Genomic DNA, 18665 nt, shown 5'->3' on the forward strand with positions numbered 1-18665 from the left:
CTGTTTGGTTCTGCTAGGCCTTTCTCACTCAACAAACACACAGCCTCCGGTGGGAAGTTCATGATACCATATGATGGATATCAAGGATCTAGAAAGATTCTCTATGAAGGAATGGTCTAAGATCCCTCCCAATGTGTTCTCCAATTTCAGAAAACATTTGATAAAAATGCTCAGTGCCATTATCCTCGCAAGGTGCGGTACTGAAATAATTGAAAACAGGGGTCATCTTTTTTAGATTTTTTTATTACTATATTACAAAATATTTTTCTCTGAGCAATTGTATTACTTGTTACATGTATTACATGTAATACCATGTGTGCTTTGCAAGTGCTCATTTACATTTAGGGTCACAAAGTTGTGGATAAAACATTTTTTAATAGAGAAGGGTTGAAAATACAAAAATACAGATCTCTAAAGTTTATTGTTACAAAACTAATCTAATTCTTGTTGAGGCCGGAATACACAAAGTTAATGGAAATACATATTTCAAATACATGTAACAGAAATACTGCCCATCTCTGTCAACATACACTGAGTGTACAAAACATTAGGAACACAATTAATTGCAGCTCTCAATCTTTTCAGTGGCATGTTGAAAGAGTCATAATAGTAGAATAGTAGTATATAGTAGTCACATACATATCTGTTCAACATATCATTTGTTAATTGGTTTGACTTGATAATGTAGACTGAGTATACCAAACATTAGGAACACCTTCCTAATATTGAGTTGCACCCTCTTTTTCCCTCAGAACAGCCTCAATTCGTTGTGGCATGGACTCTACAAGGTGTCGAAAGTGTTCCACAGGAATACTGGCCCATGTTGACTCCAATGCTTCCCACAGTTGTGTCAAGTTGGATGGATGTTCTTTGGGTGGTGGACCATTCTTGATACACATGGGAAGCTCTTAAGCATGAAAAACCCAGCAGTGTTGCAGTATTTGACATAAACCGGTGTGCCTGGCACCTACTACCATGCCCGTTCAAAGGCACTTAAATCTTTTGTCTTGCCCATTCTGAATGGCACACATATACAATCCATGCTTCAAATGGCTTAAAAATCCTTATTTACCTGTCTCCTACTGATCATCTACACTCATTTAAGTGGATTAAACAAGTGATATCAGTAAGGGATCACAGCTTTCCCCTGGATTCACCTGGTGAAACCAAGAGCAGGTGTTCCTAATGTTTTGTACACTCAGGGTATATGTACACAAATACATGGAAAGACACAAGTAATCTGCCACCATCTTCAACTAAAAAGAAGAACATCAAGAAACTCCCATGACAAAACTGAAATATCCTGCAAGAACATTTGCTTATGTCAATTCTCGGATGAGGTCCTGATATTATGCCCCAGATGTGTCAAGCCAAGGCGAGAGCTTGTTCCAAGAACAGTACATGTGTTATGTATTTTCTCAAAAGTAGGTATTACTTTCTTAGTATTGTCATTTTGACCTATGCTCAATGTGAATTCCTACGTTTGGTTTTCACCCCATAAATGTGGGCCTCTGAATTTGCAGGACTATCCAACACCCTTGCTCTTATCTTGCCGTCCCCCAGACTCTCCTTGACTAGATTCTCCCATCGGTCCAGAGATTCGCCCATGTAACTGACTGCTGAACTCATAGTGCCGTGCCCAGAGGATGCAGCAGATCTCCCAGCATACTTCACTCTCCATTCAGACACCTTGGCATGTGCTCCATAATTTATGTAGGAACTCCCAACTTCAGAGGGAGTCTCACAGCTCACTGAAAACCAGGGCAACAAACACTGTTAGAAGATCCCTTTGACTGGAATACCCAACAATAAATGTTAAGGATTCTAAGAAACATTTCTAAGATTAAAAAAAATGTAAAAACAGATTTGGAAAACGTAATGTCAAACGTACTGCTGGGGATGAAAAAATCAATGCTTTCCTTCCCCCGTACAAATGGCAGTTTAGATTCCTCTGGTTCTACCACCACTGCCTTCAACATCCGCTCTATGAGTTCCTCTTCTCTCCTGTTCCATTCCTCTTCGGTCATCATGCCCTTTCCTGCTAACCAGTGAAGCATTGGCTTCTGCCTACTCTTCTGTTCAATAGTGAAATTGTGCCCTTTGTTACGTACAACCATCTCCTTTACCTTCCTCAACAGTGTTGTGACCTGAGAGCTATCATCCCAGCCATGGCAGTTCATTACATGATACCTGTTCCCACATTTTTCAACAAGTTGTTGGAGTGCCTCTCCTTCTCTCTCAATATATTCCTCAATGGCTCTGTCTCCTAGCCAATCTCCCCAGGTGAACAGCACCATTGTGTGTCTCCAGACTTTCTCAGTTAATAGCCCAAGGTGCTTCTCTACTGCTTTGAGGTCTCCCTCTGAAAATGGTGCAGAAATGGGAATGACCAGAAGAAAAGCATGGGGGCCAGGTGGACAGAGAGACACACTGCGCACCACTTCATCTTGAACCCAATCTCGTGCATCCTGTGGGGTTCTCTTCCACCAGCCTGGTGTATCTACAACTTTGAGCTTCATCCCAGCAACTCTCTTTTGTTGCATTACACACTGCATAGTTCTGTTTTGAATTCTGAATTCCTAAATATATCAACAACAAAAACATTTATAATCAGAATAATTAAGCAGAAAATAACTTTACATGTATTTAGGAGTTACCAACAGGGGAATGTCATAAACAAACATCACTTTATGTTTTTCATTTCAACAAACTCCTTAGTATTAAAGAAACATTTCCTAGGCTTTAATTTCCACTTTAATGATAGACACTTTAAACGATAGTTACAGTTAGAGGACAGGAGGACCCAAAATCTCAAAGTATGTTGCACTCATACAGTATCTGAAGGGATATAGAGCAGGGTGAATTCAAGTTTCCATACCTTGGTCAAAGCTGTCGGAAACAACTCTCCAACCAGTATTGTGTTTCCTGCCACACTCTTCCCAGCCTCTCTTCTCCCAACAAGTACAATTCTCAACTCATCCTCAGAGAATATTTGTTCCTCCCCTTAAAAATAAAAATCTACAATTTCTGCATGCTCTTGTTACATTTTTTTTTATTTTATTCTATTTCCTCAACTCAAGGGTGTTTACAAAGACTAATTCCAAACTAAATCAATAACAAATGCCTTTTTTTAAACCTAGGAGATATGCACAAATGTTTGTCCACAGAGGAAACCGAAACAACAATGTAGAAGTGGTGAAAGTAGACATAATCTGTTAGTTTTATGCTTAGAATTCAAATAAACTCACCTTTAAACAGTTCTCTGAGTGTCGTCATTTGTCTCTGCACCTTCATTGTGATCTTTTGAGCTCTTTCTTTTCCAGCCCTCTTTTTCTGTTCCAAGTCTGCTGAAACATCGGTGTCAATTTCATAAGGACAACCTCTGTTTTCTGCCACCATCTCCTCTACTTTCTCCAGCAGCTCGATTACCTGTGTTGCATCACTTCGATTCTTGTTGTCAAAAACATGGTATCTGTTACCACATTTCTCAATGAGCCACTGAAGACCCTTCCCTTCACTCGCAATGCGTTGTTCAACAGTTGTGTCTCCCAGCCAGTCTCCTCGTGTGAAGAGCACAATCGTGTGCTTCCAGACTGCATCTGTGAGGAGACCCATGTGCTCCTCAACAGCTCTCTCATATGATTTGTTGAATGCTGTTGCAAAGGGAACCACCAGAAGGACCGCATGGGGTCCTGGAGGACATTGAAACACACTGTGCACTATCTCAAATCTATCCATCTTGGAGGTGTTCTGTAGAGAACTATTGTAGTGCCAGCCTGGTGTGTCAACCACCGTAAGCTGCCTCCCTGCTACTTCACCATGTCTTGTCACACAGTGCACTGTTCTTCTTGTATTATCAGCAACATCAAACACACCTTCCCCCAGAATGGTGTTTCCTGCTGAGCTCCTGGCAGCCCATTGTGCCCCAACAATCACAAGCCTGAGGTATGTTGGGCTAGTTGCCTCTCCTTAAAAAAGGAAAATAAATCAGAAATCTACAGGGAGGATACAGATCAAATGCTCTGAGGTAAGAGAAGGGGTGGTTGCTCCTGTGTTATGCAATTTTTCTGGTACTCAAGAAGAAACTATATGTATAATGCTGTCAGGTTTCATTCAGTCTTGTCCTTAGTATTTCACACACACATTTAAGCTCACCTTTGATCAGCGCTCTGAGTCTGGTCCTTTGTCTCTGTACCTTAGCCATCATCCGTTTGGCTACTTCAATCACTGCTAATCTGTTCTCTTCCAGCTCTTCAGACAGAGCTTGGTTTGTCTCATAATGATTGCCATCGTTTCCTGCCACCATTTCTTCTATCTTCTCCAGCAGCTCTGTGACCTGGGTGTCATCACCCCTGTTATTGACATTCAAAACATGATACCTGTTCCCACACTTCTTAATAAGCCATTGAAGATCCGGCCAAACGCTTATGTGTTTCTGTAAACTTATGTCATTGGGGGGAGTGATTGTACTAAACAGCACAATAGTGTGTCTCCAGACTCTATCATTGAATAACTCCAGGTGTTCCTGTAACGATCTTTTGAATATGTTGGGAAAAACGGTGTCCACGGGAATGACCAAGAGAAAGGCTTGGGGTCCAGGATGACATAGATATACACTTCTCATGATTTCCAATTGATCCAATTTGGGAGTATTATCTACAGGATAACCCCACCACCAGCCTGGGGTATCAATCAAAGTTATCTGCCTCCCATACACATACCGTTGTCCGCTCACACATTGGGCAGTTCTTCTTCCTGTCTCAAAAATGTCTCTGCCCAGGATGGTGTTTCCTATTGAACTCTTCCCGCTGGCTTCTATATCCCACATCTGTCTTCCCCCAATTAGCACAATCTTCATCTCTGACCGATGGTGGGTCTCCCCTGTCAAAGAAAGAGCTCAGTATATTCCTGAGGCACTCCTCAAATGGGAATGAGTTTTTCTTTTACAGGGTACTGTATATCCTGAACATTGCCACAGAACTTACCGAGGGAGGGAGGAGCCCTACTTGCCATTTTGTGTTCTCCACACTTCTTCCTCCTTAGCCGTCACTGGCAGTAAGACTTATTACCCCTAACAAAATAAAACTGACAGAAATTATGTTTTTATGAGAAATTTGACTAAATGAAGCACATAATAGAACTTTGAATGTTGCATCGATATCAAATTGCTCTCAAAATGAGGTATTTTTCAAGATTATGTTTTTAGACAGATATACATCATACCCAAGAAGACTCAAGGCTGTAATTGCTGCCAAAGGCGCTTCAACAAAGTACTGGGTAAAGGGTCTGAATACTTATGTAAATGTGATGTTTCCATTTATTTATTTTTTTACCCACTTTTTCTCCCCAATTTTGTGATCTTGTCTCGTCGCCGCAACTCCCCAATGGGCTCGGAAGAGGTGAAGGTCAAGTCAGGCATACTCCAAAACATGACCCGCCAAACCACGCTTAGATAAATCCGACAGGTGAGTTTGAGTGATGAAAATTGGTCAGAGGATCTCGAAATCTCTAAGCAAGAAACACTTGGATGAACATTAAAAAAACGAATGTTAGACTATTTTCTGGTAATTGTGCTGTTATTATGTGCCAGATGTTAAGACTACAAAACATTACAAACGGTTTTCAACAGTTCGCTGCCCGCACCCGCCCGCCCGACTAGCATCACCACCCTGGACGGTTCCGACCTAGAATATGTGGACAACTATAAATACCTAGTTGTCTGGCTAGACTGTAAACTCTCCTTCCAGACTCTTATTAAACATCTCCAAACAAAAATCTAGAATCGGCTTTCTATTTCGCAACAAAGCCTCCTTCATTCACGCCGCCAAACATACCCTAGTAAAACTGATTATCCTACCGATCCTTGACTTTGGCGATGTCATCTACAAAATAGCTTCCAACACTCAGCAAACTGGATGCAGTCTATCACAGTGCCATCCGTTTTGTTACCAAATCCATTTATACCACCCACCACTGCGACCTGTATGCTCTAGTCGGCTGGCCCTCGCTACATATTCGTCGCCAGACCCACTGGCTCCAGGTCATCTATAAGTCTATGCTAGGTAAAGCTCCGCCTTATCTCAGTTCACTTGTCACGATAACATCACCCACCCGTAACACACGTTCCAGCAGGTATATCTCACTGATCATCTCCAAAGCCAACACCTCATTTGGCCGCCTTTCCTTCCAGTTCTTTGCTGCCAGTGACTGGAACGAATTGCAAAAATAGCTGAAGTTGGAGACTTTTATTTCCCTCACTAACTTTAAACATCAACTATCTGAGCAGCTAAGTGATCGCTGCAGCTGTACATACAGTGCCTTGCGAAAGTATTCGGCCCCCTTGAACTTTGCGACCTTTTGCCACATTCAATCGAGATTCTTTGGTTAGAACTGAAAACTGCTGTTCACAAATGCTCTCCATCCAACCTCACTGAGCTCGAGCTGTTTTGCAAGGAGGAATGGGAAAAAATGTCAGTCTGTCGATGTGCAAAACTGATAGAGACATACCCCAAGCAACTTACAGCTGTAATCGCAGCAAAAGGTGGCGCTACAAAGTATTTAACTTAAGGGGGCTGAATAATTTTGCACGCCCAATTTTTCAGTTTTTGATTTGTTAAAAAAGTTTGAAATATCCAATAAATGCCGTTCCACTTCATGATTGTGTCCCACTTGTTGTTGATTTTTCACCAAAAATACAGTTTTATATCTTTATGTTTGAAGCCTGAAATGTGGCAAAAGGTCGCAAAGTTCAAGGGGTCCGAATACTTTCGCAAGGCACTGTAGTCCATCTGTAAATAGCCAACCCAATCTATCTACCTCATCCCCATACTGTTTTTATTTTATTTACTTTTCTGCTCTTGTGCACACCAGTATCTCTACTTGCACATCATCATCTGCTCATTTATCACTCCAGTGTTAATCTGCTAAATTGTAACTATTCGCTCCTATGGCCTATTTATTGTCTACCTCCTCATGCCTTTTGCACACACTGTATATAGACTTTATTTTTTCTACTGTGTCATTGATTTGTTTATTGTGTTATTGGCATGTTTATTGATTACTCCATGTGTAACTCTGTGTTGTTGTCTGTGTCACACTGCTTTGCTTTATCTTGGCCAGGTCGCAGTTGCAAATGAGAACTTGTTCTCAACTAGCCTACCTGGTTAAATAAAGGTGAAATAACATTTTAAATAATAAACAAATGGCCCATTTGCGAGATCAACTTATCATTTGGCCTGTGGCCTATTTATTGCCTTACCTCCTCACGCCATTTGCACACACTGTATATAGACTTTTTCTGTCATGTTTTGTCTTAGATTGTCTTGTCATTATGCTTTCCCTTCTGTTCATTTTCCCCCTGCTGGTCTTTTTAGGTTCGTTCCCCTTTTTCTCTCTCCCTTCCTCTCTCTCTTCTCTCTATCGTTCCATTCCTGCTCCCAGCTGTTCCTATTCCCCTAATCAATCATTTAGTCTTCCCACACCTGTTCCCGATCCTTTTCCCTGATTAGAGTCCCTATTTCTCTCCTTGTTTTCCGTTCCTGCCCTGTCGGATCCTTGTCTATTATTCACCGTGCTGTGTCTATGTATTGCCCTGTCGTGTCGTGTTTCCCTCAGATGCTGCGTGGTGAGCAGGTGTCTGAGTCTGCTACGTTCAAGTGCCTTCCCGAGGCAACCTGCAGTTCTTGATCAAGTCTCCAGTCTGTTCTCGTCATTACGAGTAGTATTATGCCTTTTGTTTGTAAAGTAACTTTACTGGATTAAAAACTCTGTTTTCGCCAAGTCGCTTTTGGGTCCTCATTCACCTGCATAACAGAAGGATCCGACCAAGGAATGGACCCAGCGACTACAGATGCTCGTAACACTGCCGTCGAGATCCAAGGAGCCATGCTCGGCAGACACGAGCAGGAATTGTCTGCTGCTCGCCATGCCGTGGAGAACCTGGCCGCTCAGGTTTCCGACCTCTCTGGACAGTTCCAGAGTCTTCGTCTCGTGCCACCTGTTACTTCCTGGCCTGCCGAGCCTCCGGAACCTAGGGTTAATAACCCACCTTGCTACTCCGGGCAGCCCACGGAGTGCCGCTCCTTTCTCACCCAGTGTGATATTGTGTTCTCTCTCCAACCCAACACATACTCTAGCGAGAGAGCTCGGGTTGCTTACGTCATTTCACTCCTTACTGGCCGGGCTCGAGAGTGGGGCACAGCTATCTGGGAGGCAAGGGCTGATTGTTCTAACAATTACCAGAACTTTAAAGAGGAGATGATTCGGGTTTTTGACCGTTCAGTTTTTGGTAGGGAGGCTTCTAGGGCCCTGGCTTCCCTATGCCAAGGTGATCGATCCATAACGGATTACTCTATAGAGTTTCGCACTCTTGCTGCCTCTAGTGACTGGAACGAGCCGGCGCTGCTCGCTCGTTTTCTGGAGGGACTCCACGCAGTGGTCAAAGATGAGATTCTCTCTCGGGAGGTTCCTTCCAGTGTGGACTCTTTGATTGCTCTCGCCATCCGCATAGAACGACGGGTAGATCTTCGTCACCAAGCTCGTGGAAGAGAGCTCGCGTCAACGGTGTTTCCCTGCTCCGCATCGCAACCATCTCCCTCCTCTGGCTCAGAGACTGAGCCCATGCAGCTGGGAGGTATTCGCATCTCGACCAAGGAGAGGGAACGGAGGATCACCAACCGCCTGTGCCTCTATTGCGGATTTGATGGACATTTTGTCAATTCATGTCCAGTAAAAGGCCAGAGCTCATCAGTAAGCGGAGGGCTACTGGTGAGCGCTACTACTCAGGTCTCTTCATCTAGATCCTGTACTACTATGTCGGTCCATCTACGCTGGACCGGTTCGGGTGCTACATGCAGTGCCTTGATTGACTCTGGGGCTGAGGGTTGTTTCATGGACGAAGCATGGGCTCGGAAACATGACATTCCTTTCAGACAGTTAGACAAGCCTACGCCCATGTTTGCCTTAGATGGTAGTCAGCTTCCCAGTATCAGATTTGAGACACTACCTTTAACTCTCACAGTATCTGGTAACCACAGTGAGACTATTTCTTTTTTGATTTTTCGTTCACCTTTTACACCTGTTGTTTTGGGTCATCCCTGGCTAGTATGTCATAATCCTTCTATTAATTGGTCTAGTAATTCTATCCTATCCTGGAACGTTTCTTGTCATGTGAAGTGTTTAATGTCTGCCATCCCTCCCATTTCTTCTGTCCCCACTTCTCAGGAGGAACCTGGCGATTTGACAGGAGTGCCGGAGGAATATCATGATCTGCGCACGGTCTTCAGTCGGTCCCGAGCCAACTCCCTTCCTCCTCACCGGTCGTATGATTGTAGTATTGATCTCCTTCCGGGGACCACTCCTCCTCGGGGTAGACTATACTCTCTGTCGGCTCCCGAACGTAAGGCTCTCGAGGATTATTTATCTGTGTCTCTTGACGCCGGTACCATAGTGCCTTCTTCCTCTCCGGCCGGGGCGGGGTTCTTTTTTGTTAAGAAGAAGGACGGTACTCTGCGCCCCTGCGTGGATTATCGAGGGCTGAATGACATAACGGTTAAGAATCGTTATCCGCTTCCCCTTATGTCATCAGCCTTCGAGATTCTGCAGGGAGCCAGGTGCTTTACTAAGTTGGACCTTCGTAACGCTTACCATCTCGTGCGCATCAGAGAGGGGGACGAGTGGAAAACGGCGTTTAACACTCCGTTAGGGCATTTTGAGTACCGGGTTCTGCCGTTTGGTCTCGCCAATGCGCCAGCTGTTTTTCAGGCATTAGTTAATGATGTTCTGAGAGACATGCTGAACATCTTTGTTTTTGTCTATCTTGACGATATCCTGATTTTTTCACCGTCACTCGAGATTCATGTTCAGCACGTTCGACGTGTTCTACAGCGCCTTTTAGAGAATTGTCTCTACGTAAAGGCTGAGAAGTGCTCTTTTCATGTCTCCTCCGTTACTTTTCTCGGTTCCGTTATTTCCGCTGAAGGCATTCAGATGGATTCCGCTAAGGTCCAAGCTGTCAGTGATTGGCCCGTTCCAAGGTCACGTGTCGAGTTGCAGCGCTTTTTAGGTTTCGCTAATTTCTATCGGCGTTTCATTCGTAATTTCGGTCAAGTTGCTGCCCCTCTCACAGCTCTTACTTCTGTCAAGACGTGTTTTAAGTGGTCCGGTTCCGCCCAGGAGCTTTTGATCTTCTAAAAGAACGTTTTACGTCCGCTCCTATCCTCGCTACTCCTGACGTCACTAGACAATTCATTGTCGAGGTTGACGCTTCAGAGGTAGGCGTGGGAGCCATTCTATCCCAGCGCTTCCAGTCTGACGATAAGGTTCATCCTTGCGCTTATTTTTCTCATCGCCTGTCGCCATCTGAGCGCAACTATGATGTGGGTAACCGTGAACTGCTCGCCATCCGCTTAGCCCTAGGCGAATGGCGACAGTGGTTGGAGGGGGCGACCGTTCCTTTGTCGTTTGGACAGACCATAAGAACCTTGAGTACATCCGTTCTGCCAAACGACTTAATGCCCGTCAAGCTCGTTGGGCGTTGTTTTTCGCTCGTTTCGAGTTTGTGATTTCTTACCGTCCGGGTAGCAAAAACACCAAGCCTGATGCCTTATCCCGTCTGTTTAGTTCTTCTGTGGCTTCTACTGATCCCGAGGGGATTCTTCCTTATGGGCGTGTTGTCGGGTTGACAGTCTGGGGAATTGAAAGACAGGTTAAGCAAGCACTCACGCACACTGCGTCGCCGCGCGCTTGTCCTAGTAACCTCCTTTTCGTTCCTGTTTCCACTCGTCTGGCTGTTCTTCAGTGGGCTCACTCTGCCAAGTTAGCTGGTCATCCCGGTGTTCGAGGCACTCTTGCGTCTATTCGCCAGCGCTTTTGGTGGCCGACTCAGGAGCGTGACACGCGCCGTTTCGTGGCTGCTTGTTCGGACTGCGCGCAGACTAAGTCGGGTAACTCTCCTCCTGCCGGTCGTCTCAGACCGCTCCCCATTCCTTCTCGACCATGGTCTCACATCGCCCTAGACTTCATTACCGGTCTGCCTTTGTCTGCGGGGAAGACTGTGATTCTTACGGTTGTCGATAGGTTCTCTAAGGCGGCACATTTCATTCCCCTCGCTAAACTTCCTTCCGCTAAGGAGACGGCACAAATCATCATCGAGAATGTGTTCAGAATTCATGGCCTCCCGTTAGACGCCGTTTCAGACAGAGGCCCGCAATTCACGTCACAGTTTTGGAGGGAGTTCTGTCGTTTGATTGGTGCGTCCGTCAGTCTCTCTTCCGGGTTTCATCCCCAGTCTAACGGTCAAACAGAGAGGGCCAATCAGACGATTGGTCGCATACTACGCAGCCTTTCTTTCAGAAACCCTGCGTCTTGGGCAGAACAGCTCCCCTGGGCAGAATACGCTCACAACTCGCTTCCTTCGTCTGCTACCGGGTTATCTCCATTTCAGAGTAGTCTGGGTTACCAGCCTCCTCTGTTCTCATCCCAGCTTGCCGAGTCCAGCGTTCCCTCCGCTCAAGCGTTTGTCCAACGTTGTGAGCGCACCTGGAGGAGGGTGAGGTCTGCACTTTGCCGTTACAGGGCACAGACTGTGAGAGCCGCCAATAAACGCAGGATTAAGAGTCCAAGGTATTGTTGCGGCCAGAGAGTGTGGCTTTCCACTCGCAACCTTCCTCTTACGACAGCTTCTCGTAAGTTGACTCCGCGGTTCATTGGTCCGTTCCGTGTCTCCCAGGTCGTCAATCCTGTCGCTGTGCGACTGCTTCTTCCGCGACATCTTCGTCGCGTCCATCCTGTCTTCCATGTCTCCTGTGTCAAGCCCTTTCTTCGCACCCCCGTTCGTCTTCCCTCCCCCCCTCCCGTCCTTGTCGAGAGCGCACCTATTTACAAGGTACGTAAGATCATGGACATGCGTTCTCGGGGATGGGGTCACCAATACTTAGTGGATTGGGAGGGTTACGGTCCTGAGGAGAGGAGTTGGGTTCCGTCTCGGGACGTGCTGGACCGTTCACTTATTGATGATTTCCTCCGTTGCCGCCAGGATTCCTCCTCGAGTGCGCCAGGAGGCGCTCGGTGAGTGGGGGGGTACTGTCATGTTTTGTCTTAGATTGTCTTGTCATTATGCTTTCCCTTCTGTTCATTTTCCCCCTGCTGGTCTTTTTAGGTTCGTTCCCCTTTTTCTCTCTCCCTTCCTCTCTCTCTTCTCTCTATCGTTCCGTTCCTGCTCCCAGCTGTTCCTATTCCCCTAATCAATCATTTAGTCTTCCCACACCTGTTCCCGATCCTTTTCCCTGATTAGAGTCCCTATTTCTCTCCTTGTTTTCCGTTCCTGCCCTGTCGGATCCTTGTCTATTATTCACCGTGCTGTGTCTATGTATTGCCCTGTCGTGTCGTGTTTCCCTCAGATGCTGCGTGGTGAGCAGGTGTCTGAGTCTGCTACGTTCAAGTGCCTTCCCGAGGCAACCTGCAGTTCTTGATCAAGTCTCCAGTCTGTTCTCGTCATTACGAGTAGTATTATGCCTTTTGTTTGTAAAGTAACTTTACTGGATTAAAAACTCTGTTTTCGCCAAGTCGCTTTTGGGTCCTCATTCACCTGCATAACATTTTCAAATGTTTCTAATGTATTATGTAGTTTGTTTATTCCATGTGTAACTCTGTGTTGTTGTTTGTGTTGCACTGCATATATATATATTAGGCCTATCAGGGGCTATAGGCTACCTGCCTTTGTATATAAAAATCTGGGATAAACCCATATATATAAATCTGGGTTTAGGATTGTACATTTTGCCATGGTTTGCTTATATAAAGGCAGGTAGCCTATAGCCCCTGATAGGCCTACATCTAATTTCAGATAGTCCACAGTAGCCTTGGCAAGATGTAGGCAAGATGTTAACTGAACGATTTAGCATCTTAATTAGTTCAAATTAACAGACTAATTTATTCAACATGAATAGCGAGGCGATTTCGAGGTAATAAATGCTTGTGTTTTCCAATAGCCTGCTGGATTGGCTACTGAGGATGGTGGTCATAATTTCAATCACTGAATTAAATATGAATAAACCAAATATGCTTGCGAACAACAGCCAGTGTTGTTGACAATCATTTTATATATAGAGAGAGATTTTTTTATACCTGTAGCTTAATCTGACTATTGTTGCGTCAATCTAATGCATTCTATCAACTAATCGGCAATTACCATAGAGCTTTGATAACTTCCAATTTAATTAACTAAACATGTCCATTAATAATTGCACAAGGCTACAACAACAAACTGATGTTATAGGCTATTTATTCAAATTGGTTTGACAGCTATACAAGCGGCACAAATTGATTTTCGTCATTTCAACATATTGTAATGTTTTACCCATTCGAAAGTCTCTCAGCCTATCACACAATGTTATACAAACGAGTTGCTGTATGTGAGGATGCGGGAGGCATGCTGATAGTTTTTGGGAAGGCGTTGTGTGCGGTTTGTCAGTGCTGGTGTGCACTCTGTTCATCCCGCCAAAAATCAACTCGATTATTCGATGGGAAATCAGTGTCCAAGACTGTTTTCGCTAGTCAACAAACAACGTGCGAGTTTCGGTGGGTTTACAGGATCGTTACAATATGTATGGTATCAAATAGTATCCTATTTGATGGCAAACAGAGGCAAATGTATCATTTTCCACATTTAATGTCAGTTTCATTGAGAACTTTTCCCCATAAAAAGAATCACGTGAGGGAGTTCCATAACTTCCATTTGAAATTTCCACTCAGGCAGCCACCGAGACCCAAGAACTGAGCATGCATAAAACAAATCGTTTGATACCGTTTTATTTAAGCAAACTCAACATTAGAATACAGTTTAAACCGCCTTCTAGGGAATTATTTTAGTGCGCCAAAGTCGTTTTCCAATGCTTCATTATTTATTGATGTACATTAGTTCTAGCGTTTTAATGTTTTATGGAAAAGGGGTTGGAAATAGGTATCTAAATAGCCTATCTACAACTGGTAAAACGTTATCACGCGAAATGGGCGCTGCAGCGGTCTCCTCTCGCTCACGTGACTCAGCCAATAGCTGTACACATGCACTCAATCTCCCTCCCACTACTCAAATCAGTAGCCTGACTCGCTTTCTGACAGTCAGTAGCAAGTAACAGTGAATTATATATGTTCTAAGGGAAATGCCTTGGCGGCCGCCGTAAGATTTAGGAATAGCCCAAAAACCTTCAAACCGCGACCAATATATTTCAGCCGTCAAATCGTTTTCAAAGCAAGAAAATGACGAATAGTGCATTACTGGTTATGGTTATTGTCCCCGCCTCTTATTTTATTCTGTGGGGTTTATCGCGGTTGGCATCCAACGTTGTGGTACATTACCGCCACCTCGTGTACGCGCCCCCGACTCCCACCTTTGTACCAGAGACCTAGTTTAATAAAAACTGACCAACAGATAGAAGTATGAAGAGGGGTTCCTGCACCCTTACAAAAAATATATCAAATTTGAAACTGCACTAACGACTGTGATGTTTGGATGCAGTATTTGCAGCTATACTGCACTCTGACTGCAGTATTTTTTCGTAAGGGCAGATACAGAAATGCCCACATACTGGAACGGCCCGAAATGAGGACCGCAATTGCACCCCTCTCAGTTTTTGGGGCGACCCGAACAAATTAATCTACAAATGTGAGTATAAATCTGAGAAGCGAGTAGACCTGTTCTATTTGCACCATTTCTTTTCTCCCCTTAAATAAAATTGTAGCTTTTACTTTCGGTTTTGTACACCAGTTTCAAAGTGCTGAAAATGGGATATTTGGGTTATTGATAATATATTTCTCACTGCTTTAGATGGCACAGTGATTCTGCACACTATACATTGCTCGTTTTGTCACAAACTGAAATGAGACGAACCATTCAAATTTCGGCAACTGGGAAGTGTACGCATATTGTAAAGTAGTATTAGTAAGTGGTTTTTCATGTTTAAATACTGCTAATTTATATGTCAAAAGTTTGTCGTCGCAGAATGGTAATAAACAGTATATAAGACAAGATCCTTGTGTTACACCAATTGATTTCAGCAGCTTACCATATGTTGAATGAGATGACTTGGTACAATATCTCGTCGCAAAGTCAACAAAAAGAGTAGCAGGTGAAAGTGAAATCTGAACACACACACACTGGCACTAACTTTCTGAGTCTGCATTCCAGGGTTGCATTTCTAAATATAACATTAGATTCACAATGTTTAAAGGCACAGTCAATTTAGTGTATGTAAACTTCTGACCCACTGGAATTGTGATACGGTGAATTATAAATGAAATAATCTGTCTGTAAACAATTGTTGGAAAAATGACTTGTGTCATGCACAAAGTAGATGTCCTATCCGACTTGCCAAAACTATAGTTTGTGAACAAGAAATTTGTGGAGTGGATGAAAAATTCATTTTAATGACTCCAACCTAAGTGTATATAAACATCCGACTTCAACTGTATGTCCAAGACATCGCAAATATTTTTGTGTTGATATTGAGACAGTCCATTTTAACAATCATTTAGGATCCAAGTAATACACTTGTGTCCCCCCGTGCATAGCCGCGGGAAGTAGGGGTGCTGCAGGTCCCTTTGAAAAATCAACTTAAAAAACTAAAATATATATACAGAGTCTTCGGAATGTATTCAGGAATGTACTTTTTCCACATTTTGTTAAGTTACAGCCTTGTTCTAACATTGATTAAATAAAACATTTTAAAAACTCCAATCTACACACAATGCCCCATAATGACAAAGCGAAAACAAGTTTTTAGATTTTTTTGCCAATTTATAAAGAATAAAAAACAGAAATGTCTTATTTACGTAAGTACTCAGAACCTTTGCTGTGCGACTCGACATTGAGCTCAGGTGCATCCTGTTCCCATTGATCATCCTTGAGATGTTCCTACAACTTGATTGGAGTCCACCTGTGGTAAATTCTATTGATTGGACATGATTTGGAAAGACACATGCCTTTCATTATAAGGTCCCCCTGTTGACAGTGAATGTCAGAGAAAAACCAAGCCATGAGGTCAAAGGAATTGTCCGTAAAGCACCGAGACAGGATTGTGTGGAGGCACAGATCTGGGGAAGGGTACCAAGAACTGTCTGCAGCATTGAAGGTCCCCAAGTACACAGTGGCCTCCATCATTCTTAAATGGGAGAATGGCCTTGGTCAGGGAGGTGACCGAGAACTCAATGGTCACTCGGGTGGTGAGGGTAGGAAACAACATCTCCACCCCGCTGATCCACCACACTGGGGCCCCACAAGGGTGCATTCTCAGCCCTCTCCTGTACTCCCTGAACACCCATGACTGCGTGGCCATGCATGCCTCCAACTCAATCATCAAGTTTGCAGACTACACAACAGTGGTAGGCTTGATTACCAACAAGGACAAGATGGACTACAGTGAGGAGGTGAGGGCCCTCGGAGTGTGGTGTCGGGAAAATAACTTCGCAGTCAATGTCAACAAAACAAAGGAGATGATTGTGGACTTCAGGAAACAGCAGAGAGAGCACCCCCATATCCACATCGATGGGACAGTAGTGGAGAAGGTGGAAAGTTTTAAGTTCCTTGGCGTACACATCATGGACAAACTGAAATGGTCCAACCACACAGACAACGTGGTGAAGAAGGCACAACAGCGCCTCTTCAACCTCAGGAGGCAGAAGAAATTTGGCTAGTCACCAAAAACAGTCACAAAATTTTACAGATGCACAATCGAGAGCATCCTGTCGGGCTTGTATCACCGCCTGGTACAGCCTGTCATGTTTTGTCATTGATTATCATGCCTTGTCCCTGTTCTTCTCCTTCTATTCGTTTCCCTCTGCTGGTCTTATTAGGTTCTTTCCCTCTTTCTATCCCTCTCTCTCCCCCTCCCTCTCTCACTCTCCCGCTCTCTCTTCTCTCTATCGTTCCGTTCCTGCTCCCAGCTGTTCCTATTCCCCTAATCAATCATTTAGTCTTCCCACACCTGTTCCCGATCCTTTTCCCTGATTAGAGTCCCTATTTCTCTCCTTGTTATTCGTTTCTGCCCTGTCGGTTCCTTGTCTAGAATTCACCGTGCTGTGTTTGTGTATCGCCCTGTCGTGTCGTGTTTTCCTCAGATGCTGCGTGGTGAGCAGGTGTCTGAGTCTGTTTGGTTCAAGTGCCTTCCCGAGGCAACCTGCTGTTCACCTGCTGTTCAAGATCGAGTCTCCAGTTTGTCCTCGTCATTTCGAGTGAAAGTTGTGTTTTTTTGATTGTATTTACTTTACTGGATTAAAGACTCTGTTTTCGCCAAGTCGCTTTTGGGTCCTCTTTCACCAGCATGACAGAAGGAACCGACCAAGGAATGGACCCAGCGACTTCAGACGCTCGTTACACTGCCGTCGAGATCCAAGGAGCCATGCTCGGCAGACACGAGCAGGAATTGTCTGCTGCTCGCCATGCCGTGGAGAACCTGGCCGCTCAGGTTTCCGACCTCTCTGGACAGTTCCAGAGTCTTCGTCTCGTGCCACCTGTTACTTCCTGGCCTGCCGAGCCTCCAGAACCTAGGGTTAATAACCCACCTTGCTACTCCGGGCAGCCCACTGAGTGCCGCTCCTTTCTCACGCAGTGTGAGATTGTGTTCTCTCTCCAACCCAACACATACTCTAGAGAGAGAGCTCGGGTTGCTTACGTCATTTCACTCCTTACTGGCCGGGCTCGAGAATGGGGCACAGCTATCTGGGAGGCAAGGGCTGATTGCTCTAACAAGTACCAGAACTTTAAAGAGGAGATGATTCGGGTTTTTGACCGTTCAGTTTTTGGTAGGGAGGCTTCTAGGGCCCTGGCTTCCCTATGCCAAGGTGAACGGTCCATAACGGATTATTCTATTGAGTTTCGCACTCTTGCTGCCTCTAGTGAGTGGAACGAGCCGGCGCTGCTCGCTCGTTTTCTGGAGGGACTCCACGCAGTGGTTAAGGATGAGATTCTCTCCCGGGAGGTTCCTTCAGATGTGGACTCTTGATTGCTCTCGCCATCCGCATAGAACGACGGGTAGATCTTCGTCACCGGGCTCGTGGAAGAGAGCTCGCATCAACGGTGTTTCCCTGCTCCGCATCGCAACCATCTCCCTCCTCTGGCTCAGAGACTGAGCCCATGCAGCTGGGAGGGATTCGCATCTCGACTAAGGAGAGGGAACGGAGGATCACCAACCGCCTGTGCCTCTATTGCGGAGTTGCTGGACATTTTGTTAATTCATGTCCAGTAAAAGCCAGAGCTCATCTGTAAGCGGAGGGCTACAGGTGAGCGCAACTACTCAAGTCTCTCCATCAAAATCCTGTACTACTTTGTCGGTCCATCTACGCTGGACCGGTTCGGGTGCTACATGTAGTGCCTTGATAGACTCTGGGGCTGAGGGTTGTTTCATGGACGAAGCATGGGTTCGGAAACATGACATTCCTTTCAGAGAGTTAGAGAAGCCTACGCCCATGTTCGCCTTAGATGGTAGTCATCTTCCCAGTATCAGATTTGAGACACTACCTTTAACCCTCACAGTATCTGGTAACCACAGTGAGACTATTTCTTTTTTGATTTTTCGTTCACCGTTTACACCTGTTGTTTTGGGTCATCCCTGGCTAGTATGTCATAATCCTTCTATTAATTGGTCTAGTAATTCTATCCTATCCTGGAACGT

At 44.8% G+C, this 18665-nt stretch overlaps 1 protein-coding gene across 5 annotated transcripts; it reads right to left on the reverse strand.

The window, feature by feature from the left end:
- Positions 1-944: 944 nt before the first annotated feature.
- On the reverse strand, positions 945-15151 carry LOC124000802 (GTPase IMAP family member 8-like). Of its 5 annotated transcripts, XM_046307422.1 has the most exons (8): positions 15063-15086; positions 5338-5508; positions 4986-5085; positions 4156-4881; positions 3249-3968; positions 2879-3003; positions 1892-2579; positions 945-1751 (listed from the first exon to the last, which is right to left on the reverse strand). In XM_046307422.1, the coding sequence occupies exons 3-8, from the start codon at positions 5011-5013 to the stop codon at positions 1465-1467; spliced, it is 2574 nt and encodes an 857-aa protein (XP_046163378.1). In that variant the 5' UTR covers positions 5014-5085; positions 5338-5508; positions 15063-15086; the 3' UTR covers positions 945-1464. The 5 variants fall into 5 exon arrangements, with proteins under 5 accessions (XP_046163378.1, XP_046163377.1, XP_046163379.1 ...); XM_046307421.1 differs by lacking the exon at positions 5338-5508 and having other exon boundaries at positions 15063-15151; XM_046307423.1 differs by lacking the exon at positions 5338-5508 and having other exon boundaries at positions 4986-5071; positions 15063-15110.
- Positions 15152-18665: the final 3514 nt, after the last annotated feature.

Source organism: Oncorhynchus gorbuscha, linkage group LG16 (genome assembly GCF_021184085.1).
Source record: "Oncorhynchus gorbuscha isolate QuinsamMale2020 ecotype Even-year linkage group LG16, OgorEven_v1.0, whole genome shotgun sequence".
Lineage (NCBI taxonomy): Eukaryota > Metazoa > Chordata > Actinopteri > Salmoniformes > Salmonidae > Oncorhynchus > Oncorhynchus gorbuscha.